At 41.8% G+C, this 22,682-nt stretch overlaps 1 protein-coding gene across 12 annotated transcripts in view; it reads left to right on the plus strand.

Moving 5' to 3' along the window:
- PROM1 (prominin 1) overlaps nucleotides 1–22,682 on the plus strand; it is a 922,577-nt gene that overhangs the window by 597,975 nt on the left and 301,920 nt on the right. For all 12 annotated transcript variants that reach the window (XM_069631918.1, XM_069631917.1, XM_069631924.1 and 9 more), the window contains 2 exons: nucleotides 5,508–5,582; nucleotides 8,344–8,407. In XM_069631918.1, the coding sequence (XP_069488019.1) occupies nucleotides 5,508–5,582; nucleotides 8,344–8,407 (139 nt within the window). The remainder of the gene's footprint in view (nucleotides 1–5,507; nucleotides 5,583–8,343; nucleotides 8,408–22,682) is intronic.

Consider the following 22,682-nt stretch of genomic DNA (forward strand, 5'->3'; position numbering starts at 1 on the left):
TCTGGAGTTGTGTTAAGCATTGAAAGACTGAAACCAAGTTGACCAGTTGAAGTCTTGGGGAAGGGGACCCTGAGACTTTATGAACTTTAATGCTGTCTTGAGGACGGAACCTCAAGACCCTTTTCTTCGGAACTGTGTTACCTTGGGGAAGGTATAGCCAAGGATTTGTGGAAACGTTTTGAACTTCGGAAAGGTTATCCTGAGACTTTCATGGAACTTTCTTGACCTTGGGGAAGGGGAGCTGAAAAGGAAGCTAGAAGCTTGAAGAAGCTCAGAAATTTGTGTTGATCAGCATTTCATTTATTGTTGATATCCCTAAACATTGTTTAGCTTTAGTTTTGAGGGCAAGGATAGGTTTTGGACACAGACAGATTTTGAATCAGACTTTCCTTAGTTTGTTCAGGTAGGGAAATCCCACCTTAGCATAGAGAAAGTTAGGCCTTAAACCACCCTGACATTTCAGTTAATAAATAGTTTTATTTTGAACTTTGAATCTATTGTCTGTGTCTTGCTTCATGATGCCTTCATACCTGTTGACAAAGAACTTTCAGCTACAGACCGTAAAGAGCAGCAGAAGTTTTGGTTTTTGCAAAGAGTCCAATTGAGTTTAAATGGGGCTATTATAAATAACCGATGGGACCAAGGGGTGAAGAGTTGCAGAGCTGGAGGGATGAGGGGCACGTGTAAACCAAGAAAGTGGAAATGTGTGGCAGAAATATTTACAACATTTAACATAGCTCAAGGAGCCCAAGAGACCTGATAAGATACAGACACTTATCCAATTTTCTCTGTGTTCTAAGGGTGATGGCACAGTGCCTGTTGGCACAAATAGAAACTGCAGCCACTCTCAACGCATACAGCTGCACTTCTGACTCCAGCCTGGCGAGGTGTGTGAAGTTTTATTCGTTACATGTGCCTGTCCTTGTCATTCCTGGGGAACAGTTGATCCTCGCTTCGCCCAATGCTCAAAGCCTCGTCTGTGCCCCCCTAGTGCCCTGTGCCCGTGCATCCCCTTTAGCATCGCACATGGACATATAAATGACTCTGTCTGACCACAGACAGGAGGGACTGTTGCGATGGACCAGTCGGTCCAGTTATATGTCAGCAGCATCATCAAATACTTTAATGAGCATTCCTGAACAGTACCAGCAGTTTGGTCACACATAGACCTTCTTCTCATCCCTCCTACCACCTAGGACTCGGTAAATGCCAAGTTGATCAGGGTGACCCGGTAGGAACTGCTGCTGTTTGTCAATTCTTCTGAATCAGCTTTTAGTGCCATCAAGGGAGAACTGCGGACCCGAGGTTCATAGCCGTGCAGAATAGGTTTATCCTCGAACTCCCCGCATCTATGGAAGGAGGGGTCTGCCAGAAGATAGGGAGCATGTGCTTCACATTTGCGCCTCCCAACAATTCAGAGAATGGGTCCCTGACTCAGACTGTTGCCGACTTGCATAAGCTCAGAGTAACCATGGAGAACGAGGCAGGAATCACGAATGACCCGTGGTTGGACTCTTTGTTCTTGGTTGCTGGCTTGGATGAGCCATGACAATTCTGGTGCCTATCTTTGTCTTTTTTTCTTATTATGTTTTGATCTTGTCAAATGCTCTGACAATGTTGCACTGCCTGAAAGCAGCTGTCATGATGACTGTGACTCTGTTCAAAGCTATAACCACTACTGTAGACGAGGGGCCAAATCTGAACCTCATGCCCACGTACGGCCTGATACACAAAGAAAAGGAAATGATAGATGTTCCTCGCTCTTAAACCCATCACTGTCATCAATGTATCACAGGTGTGAAAAACTGTATTTGCTTAGACAACGATTCAGACCGTACCCAATCAATGATTTGGACGATATGGAATTGACATTGATAGAACGGGTCAACTGACTGGAGAACCAGAAACCAATGACCTCATCAGTGACAGCACAACATAGCCACGCTTATACATGAAGTACATATCCATCCATTCATGAAGCTACACAGACCTGCACTAGTTTATTGCATATAGGCACGAAGCACATGCTTATGATCCACTTAGGCAGAGGACGAACACACATACATATTTCTATATTCATATCTTTTGCCAAAGCTGAAACCGCAAGATGCAGAATAATTTGTATATATAGCTTGCATATGCTTAAACTCCCACTAACATAGAGAAGCCATAAGGGACACTATAGAAGTTATAGGCCATCAGACCCAGCAATAAAGGAGACAAGTTCGAGAAACACAGACAAGCAGACATGATCTCCACAGCTCAAGGCAAGTAGAAACAGGACATCCGGCCAAGGATGAAGGCGAATCAGGAAAATTGCATCTACTGACATAGTGAGCCACCTGCAGAAATTCTGGCTAAAATCCTTTCGTGGTCTCGACACACGTGTTCCAGAGAGAGAAGATTGCTCCCTGAGAACGAGAGAAAAGACGATACAAGTGTTGGTCATGTTTTGTTAAGTGACTGCACTCTCACAGACTTGGGCGATCAGAGAATAGCAGCATTAGAGAACGCTTCACACCTCCGTGTTCTTTCTCATTACCTTGAAGAGGTACATTTAGTCTGAGAACTGTCTGGGCTCCCAGGGTTGGGGCGACACACTCTGTGGAATCCAAATCCAACATTCTGCATGGGGATATAATTTGTTGCAAGGGCCAATGGTCATTCGACGACCGTGCAACATTGTAGATGGGTGTTCCTAGAGATGGTGCTAGTAGGAGCCACTGGACATCGCAGTGAATCCCTAAACTAACCTTTACATTTTTTATATATATCTTGCCCAAACTGACCAATACAAATGTTTGACGGTTACATGTCTTTATAATGAATTATTTCCCCCCCAAAACCCCTGTTTCCAACAGCCAGCTAAAAATTGACCCCAACCATTTCTTCACAAGATTTAACCCTTTACCTCACCCCCACATACATTTTCGTTATTATTTTGGTTATATCATTTTTGTTATAAGTCATTCTTTATTACATTTTCATTATAAAGACTATACCATGTTTGATAGGTTTCCAGGAGGGAATCAGTGTTTTTGATGTCTCACCAGAATAGAACTGGGTGACACATGCTTAGAAGCTGCGAGCTCTGGATGAACTTTGTTTTTCTGCTGTAATCTATGTTTTGTTTGTTCGTTAATAAACAATAGTAACTTTGCCCTATGGCTGAGTCATCCGTTCTTTTGGCTGGGAGTTTTCCGATGGGCCCAAGGGCAGTCTGCTTTTATCTGGGGTGCATGCTTGGGGATCCAGGCCATGCTATACACTACCTTTTCATATTACATGGGTACTCAGACTGAGGCTGCCTTGTGTCCTCCACCAAGTTGTGATGATTCTGTGGAGCAGCGGTTAGATGCGGAAATGGTGTGGGGATGAGTTGGGTTTGTCCAGCGGAGGATTATGCCCATATTGGGAGCAATGCAGGGGAGTTGCTAGGTCTGGGAAAGACCCGGGGCTAAGCTGATGTCGGAACTGTTGGGACTGGGGGCTAGCTAGTCTTTTGGCTGTAGCTCCTGAGATTCTATCCGGGGCTAGAACCAAAAGATCAGGGGCTATAGCCCCTTAGCCCCCCCCCCCCAGCAACGCCCCTTGAGCAATGTGAGAAATGATGGTAGGGTTTTTCCCCAGAAGATCGTTTTAAGGAAAAATAATATGATTTATTAGATAAAGTATTAACTAAAGGAGGGAATGTTGGGGTGGTCAGGAAAGGGCCCAATGATGAAGAGGGCTTCATGTTGCACGTGCAGTATTTGTGACTGGGGCGATGTTGCAATATTGTATCCAGTGTAGTTAAATGGGAATGGGATGTGTTACTCCAAGTGTTACTTTGTGCTCAAATTAATACATATTTGATCTATATGCACGTGGAAAGATAAATGACAAAATCACCAAATTCAATATAAACAAAATCCAGATATGGTATGCTACCAAGTGCCTAGAAGCTGGGCCACGAGGAGTTTCATAAAGCGCATACGAGGAAGGGAAATTGTCATGAAGAACCCACACTCAAGAAAAGACAACAGTTATTAAACATGCCTGCACACTGATAGACATACACTGGGAATTTCTAAATCTACAGGTAGTGTGCTCTCTTTAAACATTTATTAAACTTTGCAGCCAGCAGTTTGCAAGGTTAATTCTGAACATCTGTGAACAACTAGTTTTGCAGGATTGAAGGACAAAGGAGAAGTAATGATAAACTGAGCAGATGGTGAGCCAACAGGCCCATGGTTTTTATGGCCTAGCAGTATCGCGAAAGCAGATGTAATCTCTTAAGTGCATGGGAGCTTGCAGAGGTATCCGTCCATTTGTTTTTGACCAACAACAAACGTGGGGTGAGTGACGCTGAAGGCCAGAGTGACCGATACTCCCTTTGTTTTGATTGTGGCCTTGAGTGTTGAACTGGTAGTCGTATAAATTGAACGTTCTAATGGCGCCACTAAGCCAGGGTGGGTGAGATGGATATCGACAGTTCAAAGGGAACTTGTTTATTCTTCGCTCCCTCATGTTGCTGGAAGTATTTGTGCAAATCATGTGCAATTACATTTAGGGTTAAGAGGTCTCAGACCGGCTGCGACTTGTAATACATGTTTGCTTATATGTGAATGTGTAACTGTATGATGATGTCATGACCTGCCACGGACAAATCCTAAAAAAGGGTGTGCTATGAATATGATCTGAAGATGGAAGTTAAGATAGCTGCAACCAATGGGAATGGGAGTATTGGAGAAAGATTGGATTGTGTTTGTATAGGACTTGTCCAATCCCAAGTGGGGGGGGTAGATTGTAATAAAATATATCAGTGTTTTAACTATTGCAAAAATGTATATAATGTGTCAAGTTAATAATAACTCTTTCTTCTCTATCTACAGTTGCCCTTCCCCCAACAAGGACTTTGTCCGATTACCTCCCCACTCTTCATCACTGCTCATTTGGTAGGCTTCACTGGCACTGCACATCTCTCTGCACCACTTCGAAAACCTTCACCCACCTCTTTGCACATCTAACAGACTAATGAGGACATTACCCCTCACTCTACCTTACCAATCACCTTGCACGCCCCCAAGCTTTTCTTAATACAAGTTATGTAGCTCATTCACAATCTTCCAATAGTGCTCCAGTTATGCAGGCCCTGCTTCTTCAAGCGATACTGATATGTATTCAATCTGTAGATAGGTGATTTATGGCCTAAAAACATCATATACGTGCATTCTTGCTCTGTCCAAGTGATTGTGTCCTAAAACATCATCGAGGGGCATTCTTGCACTTGAGCCTTAGATGTGTTGTAAAAGAGCATGCTTTTTAGGAGGAATGCTGGCCAGTTCTGGAGCTGTCTATATTAATAATGTGGATATTTGTTATGTATTCTCTCTAAATAGTCCAATGAAATGTTGATGACTGTACCTTGATAGAGATGGATATACTGCATCAGTGTGTATGTCAGCAAAATAAAGATCTGGATTTTCATATAAAAATTCTCTAAATATTTTTGCTTATTGCCCTAGCTCCCTAATGTGACGTCGCAGCTCAACATTCTAAATGATATACGCAAAACCGATCTTACAAGTCTGGTCCAAAAGGTAAATTAAGCTTTACAAGGTGTTTTTTTACTGAGAAATGTTCCCAATGCTTTCTTTTTCGTATTAATGGGATCAATGAAGTCAGGATTGTTACTTTGTGTTAGGAGATGGCCACCATCTGTCGGGCTTCAGGGATAGGCCTTTACGGTTATTCTCCTGCAGAAAGCATGGATGGTCTGCCAAGCCTTTCAAACACTTCCTGTTGAGTGTCCATTGATTCTTATGTAGAGGGTACAATCAACACAAGTTTTGTGGGATAGCTTTCAGAGCCTGCCCATCACGTCCATGTACTTTTCTATTGATTTCCAAAGGAAACTGTACACTGAGATGTTTATGACGAAATTGATTACATTCTTCTGTGCTAAGCTTTTCATTCCCTCATAAACTGTTAAGTTCTCAGTGCTGAGTTACACCAGCTTAAATTGAGGGACACCCATTGCTTAATTCAGAACACTGGTTGCGTTGGCTGTTCCTTCATGTGAAATTACCAGCAGTCCTGCCACAAACCTATGTGTCCACGCCTTAAAGCAGGGTTGCCGAACTCCAAGCCTGGAGGTCCGAAATACTGACAGTTTTCAGGATATCCATCATCAGTACCAGACGGGCGCATGGCCTGGTCCCCACAGCCAATGAGGAGGCTCGAAGTGGGGACATTACCATATGGTAATCCTGCCGCTCTGCAGTTGCTCAGTTCTGGAGGCCGCCATCTTCCCCGGCCGGGTGTCCAGGTAGTGCTCCCCTGTGCCCCGCATCCTCTTCCTCTCCACCCCCGTTTAAACATATTTCCCCCCTCCGACCCTGGCCCCACTTACCTTGTGCTGCCTGGTCCCGCGCTGGAGCTGGCGCATCCCCACAGCTGTGTGTCCCTTCTCCAGGACCTTGGCAGCTATCTCGTTTGTTTATTTTTTTAATTCACTTTTAAATGGCTGCAATTGAAAGGGAGAAAGGACTACGTATCCCGTTCCATGCCAGGCAGCTTTTCATTTTCTTTTTTCACTTGCTAAATACTTTAACCGTTTAACAACTGAAGGCGGTAATGCCTCCCCCCAGCTCGGGGCTTATTTTTACATTAATGTCCATGAGAAAACACTTGCATATATTTCGAATCATTGTATGCAAATTAATCTCATGAATATTAATGAGGGGTATCCTAAAAATCCGACATGTTTCTGGCCCTCGATGCCTGGACCTGGCCAACCCTGCCTTAAAGCAATTGAGTAGAAGGGCATGAGCAGGCATTGGATCCAGCCTATTCAACCTCTCATCGCTGGAAAACTAGGTGGCTGCTCATGCAGCAAGAGGAAACTCAGAAGCCCAGCTTTAACTCTCTGGCACCGCCTGGTTGAGAGACTGCCGTCCTCACAGTCCCATCACTGAAGCTTAACTATGGGAACAGTTCATCACCCCAAGGTCCTCATGATTAAACAGCAAACTGTGAAAAATGTAGCTGCAGGTCTCCTGCTGGGATAGTGAAAAACAAGTTGTATCAGAACTAGGCCACAAAGCGGAGGTCATTTTCCTATCCCTGGAGCAGTCACTTTGGTGTGAAAACCACTTGTAACGCTTTGTGCATGTTTTTACACCAGATATAGCACTTCGGGGGATTTTTGAGTTTTACAATGTGGAGCAGGGGCATAGAACAAAATTACCATTTCTGTCTCCTCCTCCCTATGACCTGCCTAAATCAAATGCATTTATTTCTGCTTCTAATTTTGATGGTAGTGTAATTGCATTGCATCCCTATTGAATCCACAGTTTTCTAGCACTGGCTAAAACCTGGAATATTCCATAGGAATGTAGGTTAAATGCATCCAGCCACGCTTACACGGTGAGAGGCCATTACACTTGTTTGCATTACCAACTGCAAATAGTGCACGTAAAACTATGTTCCCCCGGATCTATGTGGGTTTTTTGCACTTTGTAGAGCAAATAATGAAACGTGCACAGAGTGGAACAGTAGTGCACTTAAATGCTCAGGTTGGCGGTTTCCACTTTTCAGTTTGAATATTAAAGTTAATGATCCCAAGTGTCTATTGGTCACAGAGACTTAGTGCAGTGCAAGTTGGATGGAGTAATTCTGTCAGCTTCAAACATATTCCTTTCAATGCTTCAAACAAGCAAACATGTCCGTAAGATGCTAGAGACCGGCTTCTTTGCTGTATGGAGTGCCGCATTTGGGCGATTGACGATTCTAGGGGAAACTGAAAATCGATCAAACCAGACTGTGCCCTCAGTAGCCCATTGCCAGTCTGCCAAGTGTCACTGCTCTTGTGCCTTTTGGGCCATTGAGCAGAGTATGTGAGCCTCTAGAAGTATTGAAAACGTAATCTGAAACTGTAACTATCTTTGACTTATTATGTAAATGAACAGTTTATGCAACAGGACCACAAAACCACCCCAATGTCATGTACACTTCATGAATGCCCTTCCAACACTACGTTTATGCAGGTGTAAACATGCTGGAAGTAACACCATAGTCTTTCACTGTTGGGAATTATAAAACTAAAGTAAATTCAGAAAGGTGGCTTTAACGCTATGCTTTGGATACTTTGGCAGCATAGGCTAGTTATAGTCCTTGGGGGCTGCCAAAGGTGTATTTGTTGTGAAATCGAGCATTGTTAAACAGTAGGTTTTGTGTAAGAGTTTGTCCATACTTACTTGCCTACGGCTAGCAGAAGTCTTCAGTTTATTGCTCCTTCCTGCTCTATGTGCGCCATTATGTGCAGGAATAAACAGTATCTGCACTTCAATTCTGTTTCAGGGTTATGCAGCATTTAATGATACTCCGGAATTAGTACAAAACCAGACGAGAAACATTGAATCCGGTAAGAATAAAACCTTGTTTATCAGTTTACTGGTAGAAAATACTGTGTACACGGGCTAATGTGCGTAAAGGAAGACATGTTCAGAGTGTAAATATATTATGTGGTGTATTTTAACGTAATTTATGTTAATAGAAAAAATGAATTTGTATAGCATCTTGCACCTTTTGGTGGAGGAGTAGTAACCTCAAACAAAATCTCACAGAATCTGTTGAAAGTTGAACATATTGCCAATTGTTGTATATGCTCCTCATTGTCTTGGTTTTGGACTCAAATATATAATGTTGAGGGATGTCGGAGTAGTAAAATTCACATGCAGAATGATTTGAAGTAGACATAAGATCATAAAATAACATAAATTGAATCAAATAAAGTTTAAAACGTACATGAAGAATATTATAGATATAATAAAACATATCAAGAAATTAAAAAGAAGTAATTTATTTTGCTAAAGAAATAATGTTCAATGAAATGAAATGAAATTCTGTTTAAATTTATTTTAAAAAAATGTATATATTTTCTTAGTGTATGCAACTTAAAGTATGCTGTTACAGTGGTATCCCAGTCTTGGGCCTTTTCTGCAGCTAATTGTATGTTATAATTGTTGGAATACACATTTGGAAGATGAGCTTGAAGTCTTATTGTTGTATACGTAAGGCAACAGCTCCCTCTAGCGGTGATAACAGGCAAAGCCGGCAGGACAGCTTCAGAGAAACATACACCTGGTCTCTTATTTATTTTTATTTAATTAATCATAATACACATATAGTGGTTTTGCATATAACAGATACATATACAAAGTAAAACTGAAAAAGGACAATCATAAGTAAAAGTCTCATCTTCTGTGCTAGAATAATAAAGAAAAAACAACAATAAAATCTATATACATTAAGTTAAAATAATCCTGAGACGGTCTGAAGCACACCCATACAAATTCCATAAAATATCATCATATGGTATATTAGGTTGATGTCATTACACTCTAGTAAATTGTCGCACATAGTCATTACTTCATCACAGTTGATCAACTTATTGTATGCTTTCATGTGCTTGTTTCTTAGTGAGTTTAAGCTATTACATTGGCACATAATGTGCTTAGCCGACTCAATCACAGCGGCACCACATAATCTACATTATCTATCCTTACGCAGTATTCCCAGTTTTGCCCCTCTGATCTCAATGGCTTTAAATTTAAAGAGCAAGTATAGCCGTATTATCCTACTATTTGGATATGCAAAGATGTACTTTGGCGTCATGTTATTTTCCATATAGTATTGGATAAAGGTGCCACTATTGACATTTGTTGCTAAACGAACAACCTGTTCTTCCTTCACCAACCTCTGTAATTTCTTCTTTACCCATCTCTTAAGGCTCATGTTAGTGTGTGTGATGTGCTCAGTTTCAAATCCTATTACCCATCGACAATGTGTCCGATGCCTATTACCAATTACACCAAATTCATTATATTTGCTTATGTTTTTAAATACTTGGGAAACATCCACCATGATGGTTCCATTATTCAAGATAGTTAAGTCTTCATAACTCAGTATTCTATGGGGAGAGATTTTGGCATTCTTAGTAACTGTCTCAGTATTTTGGCCTCTAGCTTTCCCAAGGCCACTATTCGTTTTTGCCCCCCATACTTCCACTCCATACAACATACACGGGAGTATCTTTGCAGTATAGAGCATCATAATGGTTTTAATTGTGCATCCACCTTGGTTGCCGATGAGGTTACTCGAGGCATAAGTCATTTTCATGCCTTTGGTCTTAATTTCATCCCATACAGTGTTCCAACTTATTTTTTTGTCAGTATGCACACCCAGATATTTGAAACCTTCTACAATTTCTACATTAGTTTGATTGATGCTCCATCTCATAAGATTAGATTTTTTACTTTTGACTTTACCAATAAAATTGACCATTTTTTTCTTATGGATGTTAATTCCTAGACCATTGTCTTTCGCATATTGACCTAATGCACCAAGTTTGATTTGTAGGCCCATCGGTGTGTAGTCCACTAATAGAAGTTCGTCAGCATAACCCAACCAACTAATATTAAGGTTACTCATTTTTATGGTACATGTTTCTGTCTTGTTTATGGTGATTGCAAGGTCTGCAAGGTTGAACAGCGTGGATGCGAGAATGCATCCCTGCTTAACACCACGTGTAGTAGGCATTTATCCAGTAACTCTCCCTTTCCCATCCAGTCTTACTCAAACCATGGTATTCTTATAGAGAAGCCTAATCATGGACAACAGTCATTCAGGGATATTCCAGGCTTTGAGTTTTTTTCACAGTCTGTTACGCATTACTGTGTCAAAGGCTGATCTAAAGTCGATAAATGCTCCATACACTGGGAGTTGATGTCTTTCCCATGCGTATTCTATTGGGAAAACTAAAGTGAGTACATTTTGGACTGTAGATGCTTTAGTTTGAAAGCCTGTCTGATTTGGGGGAAGTATTTGGTTGTTAGCAATCCATTGATTTAATTCTAATAATAACACTTTAGCAAAGATCTTTGCTGATATGTCCAGCATTGCTAACATCCAATAGTTCATGGGTTCTTTCCAACTGCCTTTTTTGTGTATCGCTAGAATAGTGCTCTCTTTCCAGGTGTTTGGTACTTGTCCTGATTGGCCAATATGTTGAAATAGTGTGTGAAGGGCACTTCCCCACAAACCATGGGGATAGTCTGATTAAGCCATTAAAGTTATCGTCAGAAGGATGATAGATTTCCTAGTATCTTTATTATGTCGCTCACGTTTGCTCTACAGATCCAAGTTGCATTGTTTTTACAGGTTTGTTTATCTCTAATGTGAGGCCTACGTGCTTTTGCCAGCATTCTTCATTCACACGATTAACTGGCAAATCCTTTTTTTAAACCCATTTACAAAGTCCCATATACCGCCATTATTGTTAGTTCTGGCTAGATTTGCCAGTCGTATCCATAGCTGATTCTTACTTTTGTTCTTATACTCTCGCAGCCATTTGCAGGCGTTTCTCTCCAGCATTTTTATACTACTAGGTACTTCATCTTCAGGTATAAGTGTCTTATTGTTTTTAATTATTTCATTTATGTCATGTCTAAGTTTTTTTGTTGCTATTTGTATGTTATGATCGTATAAATTCGTATTCCCATGTTCTATGTTCCATTTTTCACGTACACTCTTGTACTTTTTTTTTTGTTGCAGTTGCGTCTTTGATTAATTTAGTCAGCGTGCTAAATTCGGGTAGTGCTAAAGTGGCCTGAGATGGTTCACCTCCTCCCCATGTCACATATCAGCGTCAGCAATAGTTTTTAAGGTCCCATCTGATTCGATTAGCGTCATTAGTTAAAGAGATGTCGCCATTTAACTCAAATTGACTAGTGCATTTCTCATTTGCAATAAGGACACATAAAGGCAAGTGATCATCTCTTCTCTTGTTACTATGGCCATGTCAATTGCATTCACTAGCTTCTTTGTTAACAAAAATATAGTCAAGCGTTGAGCAACTTTTACCACTAATGCGAGTGAATGCAGTAGTTGCGTCTCTGCACAATGCCCATTCAGCATTACTAGGTTGTACATCTGGAAAAGGTTTGCCCATCCTTTCCCATGTTTATTGGATTCAGCATGTCTATAGGGCCCTGAATCAATTACTTCATCTTCCCAGTTATTATTAATTCCTATTCTTGAATTGAAGTTGCCCAGTACCATAATTGGAGTCCCACTTTTGCATACATTAAAAATTATTTTGACTGTGGCTATGTTTTCTTTATTGGCAATGGCTCTGGGAGGATCATAGATGTTTATCAATAGCAAGTTATTCCAGTAGGATTTGCATTTAACTATGGCTGCTTGGACCATAGGCGTGGACCAAGGGGTGGCATTTAGAGACATGGATGTCAAGCTGATATCATCAGGCCACCCTTGGGTCTGCCCCACAGATCTTTTATGGCCTTAGCCTGAAGTGTGCACCTCCCATCCATATCACAAAGCTCTGTTATCCAGGTCTCCTAGAGGGCAACAATACTAAATAGGTTTATATGCCCCCTGGTGTTCCATGAGCATATAAAATCAGTGTCATCGAAGGGATTTTATGAACTGAGCCTTGAAGGCCATTGGTAGCCATTGCCAATAGCCTTCATTTTCACACACTTCATGCATACTATTTTCTGTTTTATCCTCAGATGCTGTCATGATACCTACCCCCGGGCATCCGGATCAAGCCCATCAGCCCCGGGAGCAGGCATCCAGACATTTACAAAAATCCCAGCAGCCCCAGCTAAGGGCTGTCTGGGTTTAGTCCTGGCGCCGTAGGCACCAGGCTCATAATAAAAATCAGGCCTGGCGCCACAGGCGCCAGGCTCATAGACTTTACTTACCTCATGCAGACCATGCTGCAAATAAATCCAAGCCAACGTGAGGCCTGGATGGGACTATTTTACTACAGGGACTATTTTTTACTCGGGTGTGGTCCTGGGGAACTTCTTTCCTGGGACTACTTTGGAGGCTATTTAAACCACGCCCGAACAGCAGCACATGCTTCGTGTTATTCTGCATCCAGCAGCATGACTCTCACCGTGCCTGCAGCCAGCATCCAGTCTTCTGCCACGCCCGCGTGCCTGCAGCCAGCATCCAGTCTTCTGCCACGCCCGCCTCGAATCCGGAGCTCCTAGAATAAAGAGGAAGAAAAGGACAAGGTTAGAAAACAAATTTATTTCAAATTCCTCATCTGATTCCGGATCCATTTCATCTCCCGACCTGGAAAGTACATCAGTCCTGCACGGGTCGCTTCGCCAGTTCCAGCACGGCGCCATACTCACCAGTTCTCACAGCATCTTTCAATCCGGCACTGTCTCCATCATTTCTTCGGCGTACTCCGGTACCTAGGGGCACAAGAATAACAAGGTGAGCCAAGGGAATTAACAAATACCTCTTACCACCATAGACTTACCTGATTTACCACCGGCGGTATTATTCTCCATATCTTCATATGTCGCATCTGTAAAGAGGGAGAAAAACAACACGTTAACGCATGCAATAGTTACCGGACAGTGTTGGGTAACACAGACTCTTACCTGAATGCCAGCAGCAGCTAAGAGACCTTCTTCTCACGAACTCAGTTGCAACTTAAGGAAGGAAGGGGACAAGAGTGAACATCGGGCACATTGAACTCTTTGAACTTGATACTTACCAATCCCGCCTGGGACTTCAGAGTCAATGCTTACCGGAACTCTCCCAACGCCTTCAAACCAGTGAAGTAACTGGTATCTACGCACCCCTGCAAGACACGCAGGATGGAGAGCTCATCTTTTACAAACATAAGGTGAGGTTACTAAGGGGATATCGGAGGTGATTAGTGGGGGAGAACGAGAACAGTTGGGAGGCCATCACTAAAACCCACAGGTGGTTAATCCCGGTCTTCACTTGCAGGAAAATACTTCTTCGGGTCCAGCAGACAAGACTAGGCGGGCCAGTCCAGACAGTCATCTCTGCACTACGCAGCACGTTGACGGAGACCGCAGCTGTCCGGGTCCGATCGACACCCCTGTGGGGTCCAGGTGAGCGTAATAGATGCAAGGATGTTCACATTGCTTACTTCTCCTAGCATATTGAGTTCAGTTCGTTTTTTGTCTTCAACTCGGAGACTCACATCTTTTCTTTTTACATTTTAGGTCATTCGAAAAATATCGTATTTGGTTCGTTTCATCTGTACCTATAAACAGTTATATCCTAATTTGAAAGGTTTGTTTTCATGTTTTAGGATATAATTTACGGTGGATTTAGATTTACACCATATTTTAGGGGTCACATTGTTTGGATCTTCCAATTGATCCACTATGATTATATCGTCATTTTTTATAACTCTTAGGGGAAGAATGTCATGAAAATATAATATAGTCTCACGATTGAGTGGTGGGTGTTGATCAATTCCAACTACTGCTCTAATTTGTAGCGCATCTAGCATTTCATGCATGTGTCTCATACTACTTGTATCAGTCTGCTTACTACTATTCACCTTATTTGCATCCTTTGACTTATTCCTACTTATCCTGAGAGGCATGCATTACTATTTCTTTGGAACCATTCTGACTGTCTATTTTGGGGCATATTCCCTTCTCAGTGGCTTGCGTTTGTTTTTGATTGGTGTGTTCTAATCCTTGTGTCGTTTCCTCATTCTCCTCTTCAAAGATATTTTGTGCTGCCTCTAAGAGGCAGTCACATATATCCGCACACACATTCTTTTTATTTTTCCTGTTTTTTGTTCTTTGTTTGGAAGCATTCGTATCATTACTAAGTCATTTGTTGTCTAGTGTCTTAGTTGCATCATTTGTTTATATAAAATAGTTTCTAATATCATTAGGCACATTGTTAATCTGGGCTGGCCCTCTCTAAACATTATTTTTTGTTTGATGTATCACCACAGTTTTCTGTTTTGCTTTATTAGTCTTAAGGGTCTCTGTTGGAGACTTGATACACTTTGTGTTGTCATTTTGCTTTCTACTGGGGTCCCCCATCACTCTCGATCAAAACTATTTTGTGTGTGCCTGCTTCAGAGATGCACCCATTGATGCTCTTATTTTTTCTAGAAGAGCCATACATTATTGCTTGTGATGCTCTCTTTTTTATGTTTTGCTTGTTTGTGTTACCCTTTGATCTTCTAGTCTCTTTTGTTTGACTATTTATCAAGCCTACACGTATTCTAATATCTACATTTACTTGTTCACAGTTTGCTGGATATGGATCTCGTCCTTTTCACTTACTTGTATACCAATTTATGTGGTGGATATGTGACTACCTTTTATATAGTCGTCAATATTTATACTTCTCTCTTTAAACAATGTTCTACCTCTATTGATACTTTTATATAGTAGTATTGGTTGTACATCAAGTTTTTTGTCCATGCTTCACAATTTTTTAGCAATGAAGTCTGTAAGTTTTCTAACATCTCAAACATGTCTAATTATTTAATACTTCGGATTATTAGATTACATTTTTCTATGGGATAATTGTCCTCAATTATATCTGATTCCTCTTCACATTCTAATATTTTAGTCCACATCTCACATTCACTCTCAGTCTTCTTTGGTTTCACTCTAGTATCATGTTGGTTAGTGTTTTGAGCTACTTTCGCTTCTGCCATCTGTAGGGGTATGTGTGCTAATTCGTGTGATTCAATCCCTGTTTCAACACAATCTTGTTCGCTAATATTATTAAAAGCATCATCATTCACATTGCCATATATTTTCTCATTTATGCCGCTATGTTTTTCAAGATTTGTTAGTTTATCAACTAGGGTTAGAACTTTGTGGATAGATGTTAACTCACAGCCAGTGTTCGTTTCATGTATCATCACGTCATTGATTTTCACAGTAACTAATAATTTATCACTAAAATTAGGTTCACACACAATCGGTTTGCATGTTTTGTCTACTAAATTTGCTTGACTTTGTTCCTTCATGGGATGCATGTCTCGTACTGTTTCTATTACGGTAGGTGTCCCATCACTAGATCTAATCTCATCACTAGATCTAATCCCATCACTAGATCTAATCCCATCACTCGATCTAATCCCTGGCCAATCATCTTCATTTTCAACAGTTATTAGTCCATTTGGTATGTTTGTGGAAGGGACCTACATTTCAACAGGTTTGGGGCTTCCACTATCATGCATAGTGTTGGAATCCTAGAGGCCATGTCATTCTCAAGTATTTTTATTCCTGTGCATGGTAGTGTTTTACTTAGATCAATTACATTTTCTTTCAGGGCACAGTCTGCTTCATCAGCATTAACATCAATATTGACATTAACATTAGACACGTTCCCATTCTTATTGTGAGTGTGTATTACATCAGGTTCTAAATGTATGGGCTCATGTTGCTCATTACACACTTTGCTCCCGTTATTCGGAGAGAAATGATTCGTCATTTTGGGGTGTTCTTTATTGTGGTACAGCTCGATTGCGCTCAGGCTCTACTCACCTGCTTCGGTCTTTCACACAATTTCTCTTTGGTGAGGCGCACATTGTTCTTTGGTTTTGCATTTGTAAGCTGCGGATGTGTGTTGATTATGTGGGCTGCATCTGCTGCAACTACCATATCTGTTTCCCCTTCGGTCACAGTCACAGCCTCCATTTTTCTTTGTCGGGTGGCCTCCGTTAATTGTTCAGAACTTAACTTGAAGCAGGATGGACTTTCCTCTTTCAAGATTTCACAGATATAGAATCAGAGCAATGTTCCGACTAATCCAAGTCAGATGTTGAAGTATCCCGGCTTGATAATATTTTATAGGATTGTACCGGGTTATCACATGACAGATTTTGAATAGTGCCTAGCCACACAAAGGAATTCATTGCTCCATATGGTGCTGCCCCTCGCTCTCAGCAAACAGCCAAATAGCGCTTCCTGGTGCACTTCCCAGGTTTTAGTAGCTGCAGGGGGCAGGGCCGCTCGATCTGCAATAGAACATAAAGTTTTTTATTTTGGGGTCTAAAAGGTTATTATAGATAATAACAGTAGCTACTCTAGACACAGTAGTGGAGTGTACACACAGGGGGGTAGATCCAAACAGAGCACTCATCCTTCGTTCTCCTGTATCAAAATCCTCACGGCACCAAACAGCACTTCCTGGTGCACTTCCCATCTGCGTGCACACGTGTGCGCGGGTCCCGGTTTTAGTAGCTGCAGAGGGTGGGGCCACCTGATCCTTTGATCTCCAATAGTAAAATTCTCACGGCAAGACAGGCTTGTGAGTCCTCTCAGCAACAAAAAGCACTTTCTGGTGCACATCCCAGGTGCGCGCGTGCAGGTGTGCGTGGCTCCCGGTTGTAGTAGCTGTAGGGAGCGTGCCACTCGATCTACAATAGAACATACATTCTGTTCAGTTTGGGGTCCAAAAGGCTATAGGTAATAACAGTAGCTACTCTAGACACAGTAGTGGAGTGTATACACAGGGCGGTAGATACAAAACGGAGCCGTCATCCTTTGTTCTCCAATAGCAAAATCCTCAAGTCAAGACAGGCTTGTGAGTCCTCTCAGCACCAAACAGCACTTCCCGGTGCACTTCCCAGGCCTTTTATCATATAGTGTATGATATGATTATGTTCCAAATACAAGGCCCCATTGCTCCTCCTGATCTCTTTTGGTTCTTCCTGCTTCGGGTCACCCAACTTACTTTTTAGGTTTTGCCTAATAGTTACAGGGGAGGGGATTAGAGCAAGAGTAGAGCCAGACGATAGTGGTTAATAGCATATCCTTCTCCAAGTCCCCACTCAGCTGCTCTTGTTTTAGGGATCAATATTCTTTTTAGTCTAATCATGTCACCTCCATCTTCTTCCCATTGTTCCAATGGTCATTCTATCAGCACACACCCCTGCCTATCCGTATGGCATGAAATCCAATAGGCATCATAGTTCTCTAAATCTTCTGGTGGCATTGTAACCCAGTCACCTTCATCATCATCAACTTGTTCTCCCTTGGTTAGTTTGTTAATAGGCTTATTATTATAATTTACCCAGTCAACATTCTGGGGCAACATACATTTTCCTTTCCTTTTGTTAGTATAGAGTCTCAAAATAGATAGAAAAAGAAGGTCAGGTGCGCACTGTAGTTCCCAGTCATGTAATCCTGATGTGAGTAATAACAGGGTTGAATCCCAGATGCAAATAGTCCCAACAATGTTCAAAAATTACCAGGATTAAATCCTAACTGCTGCAGTTCAAATGCACAATAGTTCTACTCCTCCAAGTACTTTCAAGTCTCAAACTCTCACCAGGGAGTCTGTGTTGGCTGTGTTCCTTTTCAGGTGTTGCTAATTACTTTTTCAATTTCAGTCTCAAGGGATTCTGGTTATTGTAGTGATGGCACAAGTGTTTCATTCAGGAGACCAGGAACCAACTCCCCTCCAAACCCACAAATCTTACTCGAAATTGGGGGAGGGGGGAAAACCATGAAGAGAGTTTGCGGCTTGAAAGTACTTGGAGAAGTAGAACTATTGTGCATTTGAACTGCAGCAGTTGGGATTTAACCCTGGTAATTTTTGAACATTGTTGGGGCTTTTTGCATCTGGGATTCAACCCTGTATTTTTTTTAACTTTGTTGGGATTTAACCCTATTATTACTCACATCAGGATTAAATGACTGGAGTGCGCACCTGACCTTCTTTTTCTACTAGAGTCTCAAAATAGTTTCGCCAATGCAGAAGGTGATGAGAATGAGGAACAGCGTGGGGACAGTCACTTAAAATACTCCTGAGAGCCAAGCAGGCACCCAGGCAAAAAGGGTGTCCAACCCATTTTTCAATTTTTCAATTGCACTCCATTTGCTTCATTTGTCATCTTCTTGTGGAGTATCTGTATTTCATTTATAACTGCTCTCAATGTTCCATTCAATGCTTCTCCATCAGGCACTATGGTACAACAGCTGGTCCCTATCTTGGCACAAACTCCTTCCTCTATGGCAGTGGGAAGGTCCAACATGTACCTACTCTGGAGTGCCAACAAACATAGTGCTTCAGCTCTTCCTTTACTGCATTTAGACCCTTTGCTGTTGATTTAGCTAGCCGCAGTAACTCGTATCTGGTGAGTTGCAGCCACTTGGTATTAGCTACAGTTTGCACTACTGGAAGCAGTAAAGACATGAAAAAAGTAGTTGCTTTGGAAAATAGTCATAACTCAGCAGGAATTGCTGCCATATTTTCTGCACTCTTCTCAGACCAATAGTTTTTTGCTCTCCTTTTTCTGTTTAGCACTCCTCGCATTGTTTGCTCCTTGTCTTGCTACACCACTTTTTCCTTCTGCACGATTGACTGCTCCTTTAATGAAAGCCTCAAGTTGTTGCTTCGGGGCACCACCAGGGCTGTGCAGCGCAACAATCGCAAAACCCTACTCTAATCAGGAGGAAGGTGGACATAGGCCTACGATCCACATGCCCTCCACATGTCCATTATGGCAGCTGTCACCTGCGTCATTGCCACACTCCTCATGATATGATATGATATGGCATTTGTAACGCGCCTATACACAAGTGCGCATATACATCACCTTGGCACAGCCGGTGCTAGTTCCCAAATGGATAGACACCCTGGACCTGAAACACAGAGGAAATCCTGTGTAGCTCTTTATGTAAACTGTTTGATGAGTTTCACCTATCCAAGTCAATGCATGTACATATTTCCTCCAAACTGCCTTGCAGCTATTGTTTACTTTGGATACCACATTTTGTTCTAACCCACCAAACCTTCAGCACAACATTACATTATTCGCCCTCCCATTGTCCTCATACTATACTGCTCCTTTTATTAATGATCTTGTGTGACACCAGGAAATACTATGCCCCTCTTTATCTATACACTGCAGTCATTTGTGTTCACTAATCATCTACTCCCCCTTTTAGAGCCTTCTGTTATATATACTACTATCATCTTTTTGGTTTCTCTTTTTTCGGCCATCCTGTCAAGTTGCATGTAATAATCTGCTTAAACGTCTTCCCCTTCATCCATCGACCGGACAGAAACACTTGTTCCTTGAAATAGACCCCTAGTTTTGCAGAGATATAGGTGCATTAGGCATCCTGCTTCCTCATATGATACAGCCTGAGGTAGGAAAAGCTTGGGTGCCCCTATTGCGTGTGGGATGAGTGAGCAGATGTAACATGGGCCGTTCGCCCTTTCTCCTCCCACACGTAGCATTTCATCATACCGGATGTTTCTGGATGTTATCCCTTGCCCCTTTCAGTGTCATCATGGAACTCCTCTTCATTTAACAAATTCCATTTTGCTCTATTCACACTAATATTTGAATGTGTAACACTCTTTTCTTTAAGGAAAAAAAATAATAATAAAATGAATACTATACTAATACATGTTTATATTATTACACTCCATGGAATAGAAATGGTTTGTCGCCTGTTTAGAATAACATTGTCCTGCAAAACACCCTCTCCTCCTTCCCGTGTTGGTCTTCTGTAGACCTTGTTGCTGAGAGAAAAGTTAATGAAAGCTGATTTATACTCCCATCACGTTGCGCTCTGCCCCTCTTCTACTGGGGAGCTGGTGCTCTTGTCCCTGCGCAAAGATGAACTCATTCTCAGCCACCTTGAACCTAGACTGCTGTTGGTATTGACTATGTCACCGAATGTGGACCAGTAAAACATTCTTGCTTCCACTTGCTGATGTGTTTTGATATACAAACTTTGTCTCCATGATAATGAAGTGCTGCTTGCAGAAACTCCCTTGCCTGCTCGCCACTGTTTATTTCACTTGCTTGCTCTGTCCATTTTCTTGGATTTGTCTGTTGGGTTATATAGACAAGTGATCTTGTAAATTCTGTGAGGTACATATGGAACTCATCCCCCAAGATGTTAGAAGAAGAGTTAGCAACAGATATAATACTTGCAGGAGAGATAGACACATGCATTCTCTGATGAGTAACAATTTCATGGGGGGTGGGGTGATGGTCTCCTTCTGGTGAATTTCGCAAAGCAAAGAGGGCAAGAGGTAAGCAGTACAACCAGGTCTTACCAAGTGTTAGCTTAGCCAAGCACTCTTTTAGTAAGCCATTCATTCTCCCAGCCAAACTGTTGGCTTGTGGGCGGTAAATGGCACATTGCTTGTGCTGTATTCTCGGAAGGGCAGTTATTTCCCCAATCAAATCATTTGCAAAATGCTGACCATTTTCAGAGCGAATTTCGTCAGGGATCCCCCACCTCTGAAATACCTCCCTCACCAAAAATGTTGCAGCTGTGCGGGCGTCATTACAGGCACAAGGACCAGTCTCAAGCCAACATGAAAACGGACATACCACAGTAAGCATGTACCTATAAGTGGTACATCTGTCTTGCATATCAACATAGTCTATATGCAAGTACCGGAAGGGCCTTTCTGGTCGCAGTACTATTCCTTGGATCACTCAAAGTGTGACCAGATAAAAACCTTTGACAAATTATACAATTGTTCACAAATTCAGACACGCATTCATATAAATTTGTCACAAACCAATACTCACTTATTCTTGCAGCCACATGCTCTTTCGTTACGTGGGCAGGGGTAGTGAAGCTGTACCCGGGCCACATTCAACAACTTTGTTGGCATTACCACCTTGCCAGTGCTGTCTTGCTGCCAAAAGCTCTTTTTCATCATTTGGTGCTTCTCCCTGTAATTCTATTATGCGCACTATCCGTGTTTCATTGAAGCCCTCTGGCAGTGCGTTGTGTTCCTTAGTTGTTTTAATCAATGCTATAAGTGGTATTTTCTCTTTCTCACCAGACAACAGCACATATGTTCCGTCTGGCAAATATACTGCTTCTTCTGCTGCTCTGTCTGCTCTTTCATTACCCAATGAAAGGCAATCTTGCCCCCAAGTATGGGCTTTGCACTTTATTATTGCCAATTCTATTGGGGGAGGTAGCATTTCCAATAATGTACTCAAAAGTGCTGCATGTTATACCTGTGTGCCATCACGTCTCCTGAACCCTCTCCTTTCCCATCTCGCTAGTCCTGCATGTACTGTAGATGTTACGTATGCAGAATCTGAAAAGATATTTACTCCATATTCTTCTGACATATTTAGTGCCTCAATTAATGCCATCAATTCTGCCGCTTGTGTACTGGCAGTTGTGTTTGGAAGAAAACTGTGAAATTCCTGTTTCTTGTGTATTCCATGTTTGTGTCCTACTACTGCTGAAACAGAATGCCTCTGTCCTGAATATGAGTCGATACTTGAGGACCCATCAATGACGATAATGTCCCCCCTTCAACTACTTCTTCTTTTACTAGGGGGTTCCCTTCGTTCCTGTACATGCATGCCAGACAATCATGTGTATAATCTCCCTCCTCTATTGGTTCTGCAATTAATTATGCTGGGTTTACCGTCCTGCATCTTACAATTTCTATTGTAAGGTTTGTCAGTATAATTTCATAACCTGGTGCTGTCTGAGTTGCCAACGTTGATTGGACGTTTCTAGTACTGCAAACAATGCATGTTCCACGTACAAAATTACTGGGCATCCCATTATTATTGCTGACGCCCTTTCAATTGTGAATACAGCAGCAGCCACTGCCTGGTCACAAGAAAAGTGTCCCTGCATCACTGGGTCTAGTGATCCACATATTCATAAGTGTCCCTGCATCACTGGGTCTAGTGATCCACATATTTAGTGCCTCAATTAATGCCATCAATTCTGCCGCTTGTGTAATGGCAGTTGTGTTTGGAAGAAAACTGTGAAATTCCTGTTTCTTGTGTATTCCATGTTTGTGTCCTACTACTGCTGAAACAGAATGCCTCTGTCCTGAAT

The sequence above is a fragment of the Ambystoma mexicanum genome, chromosome 6q (assembly GCF_040938575.1).
Source record: "Ambystoma mexicanum isolate Mex_15411 chromosome 6q, UKY_AmexF1_1, whole genome shotgun sequence".
In the NCBI taxonomy this organism is placed as follows: Eukaryota; Metazoa; Chordata; class Amphibia; order Caudata; family Ambystomatidae; genus Ambystoma; species Ambystoma mexicanum.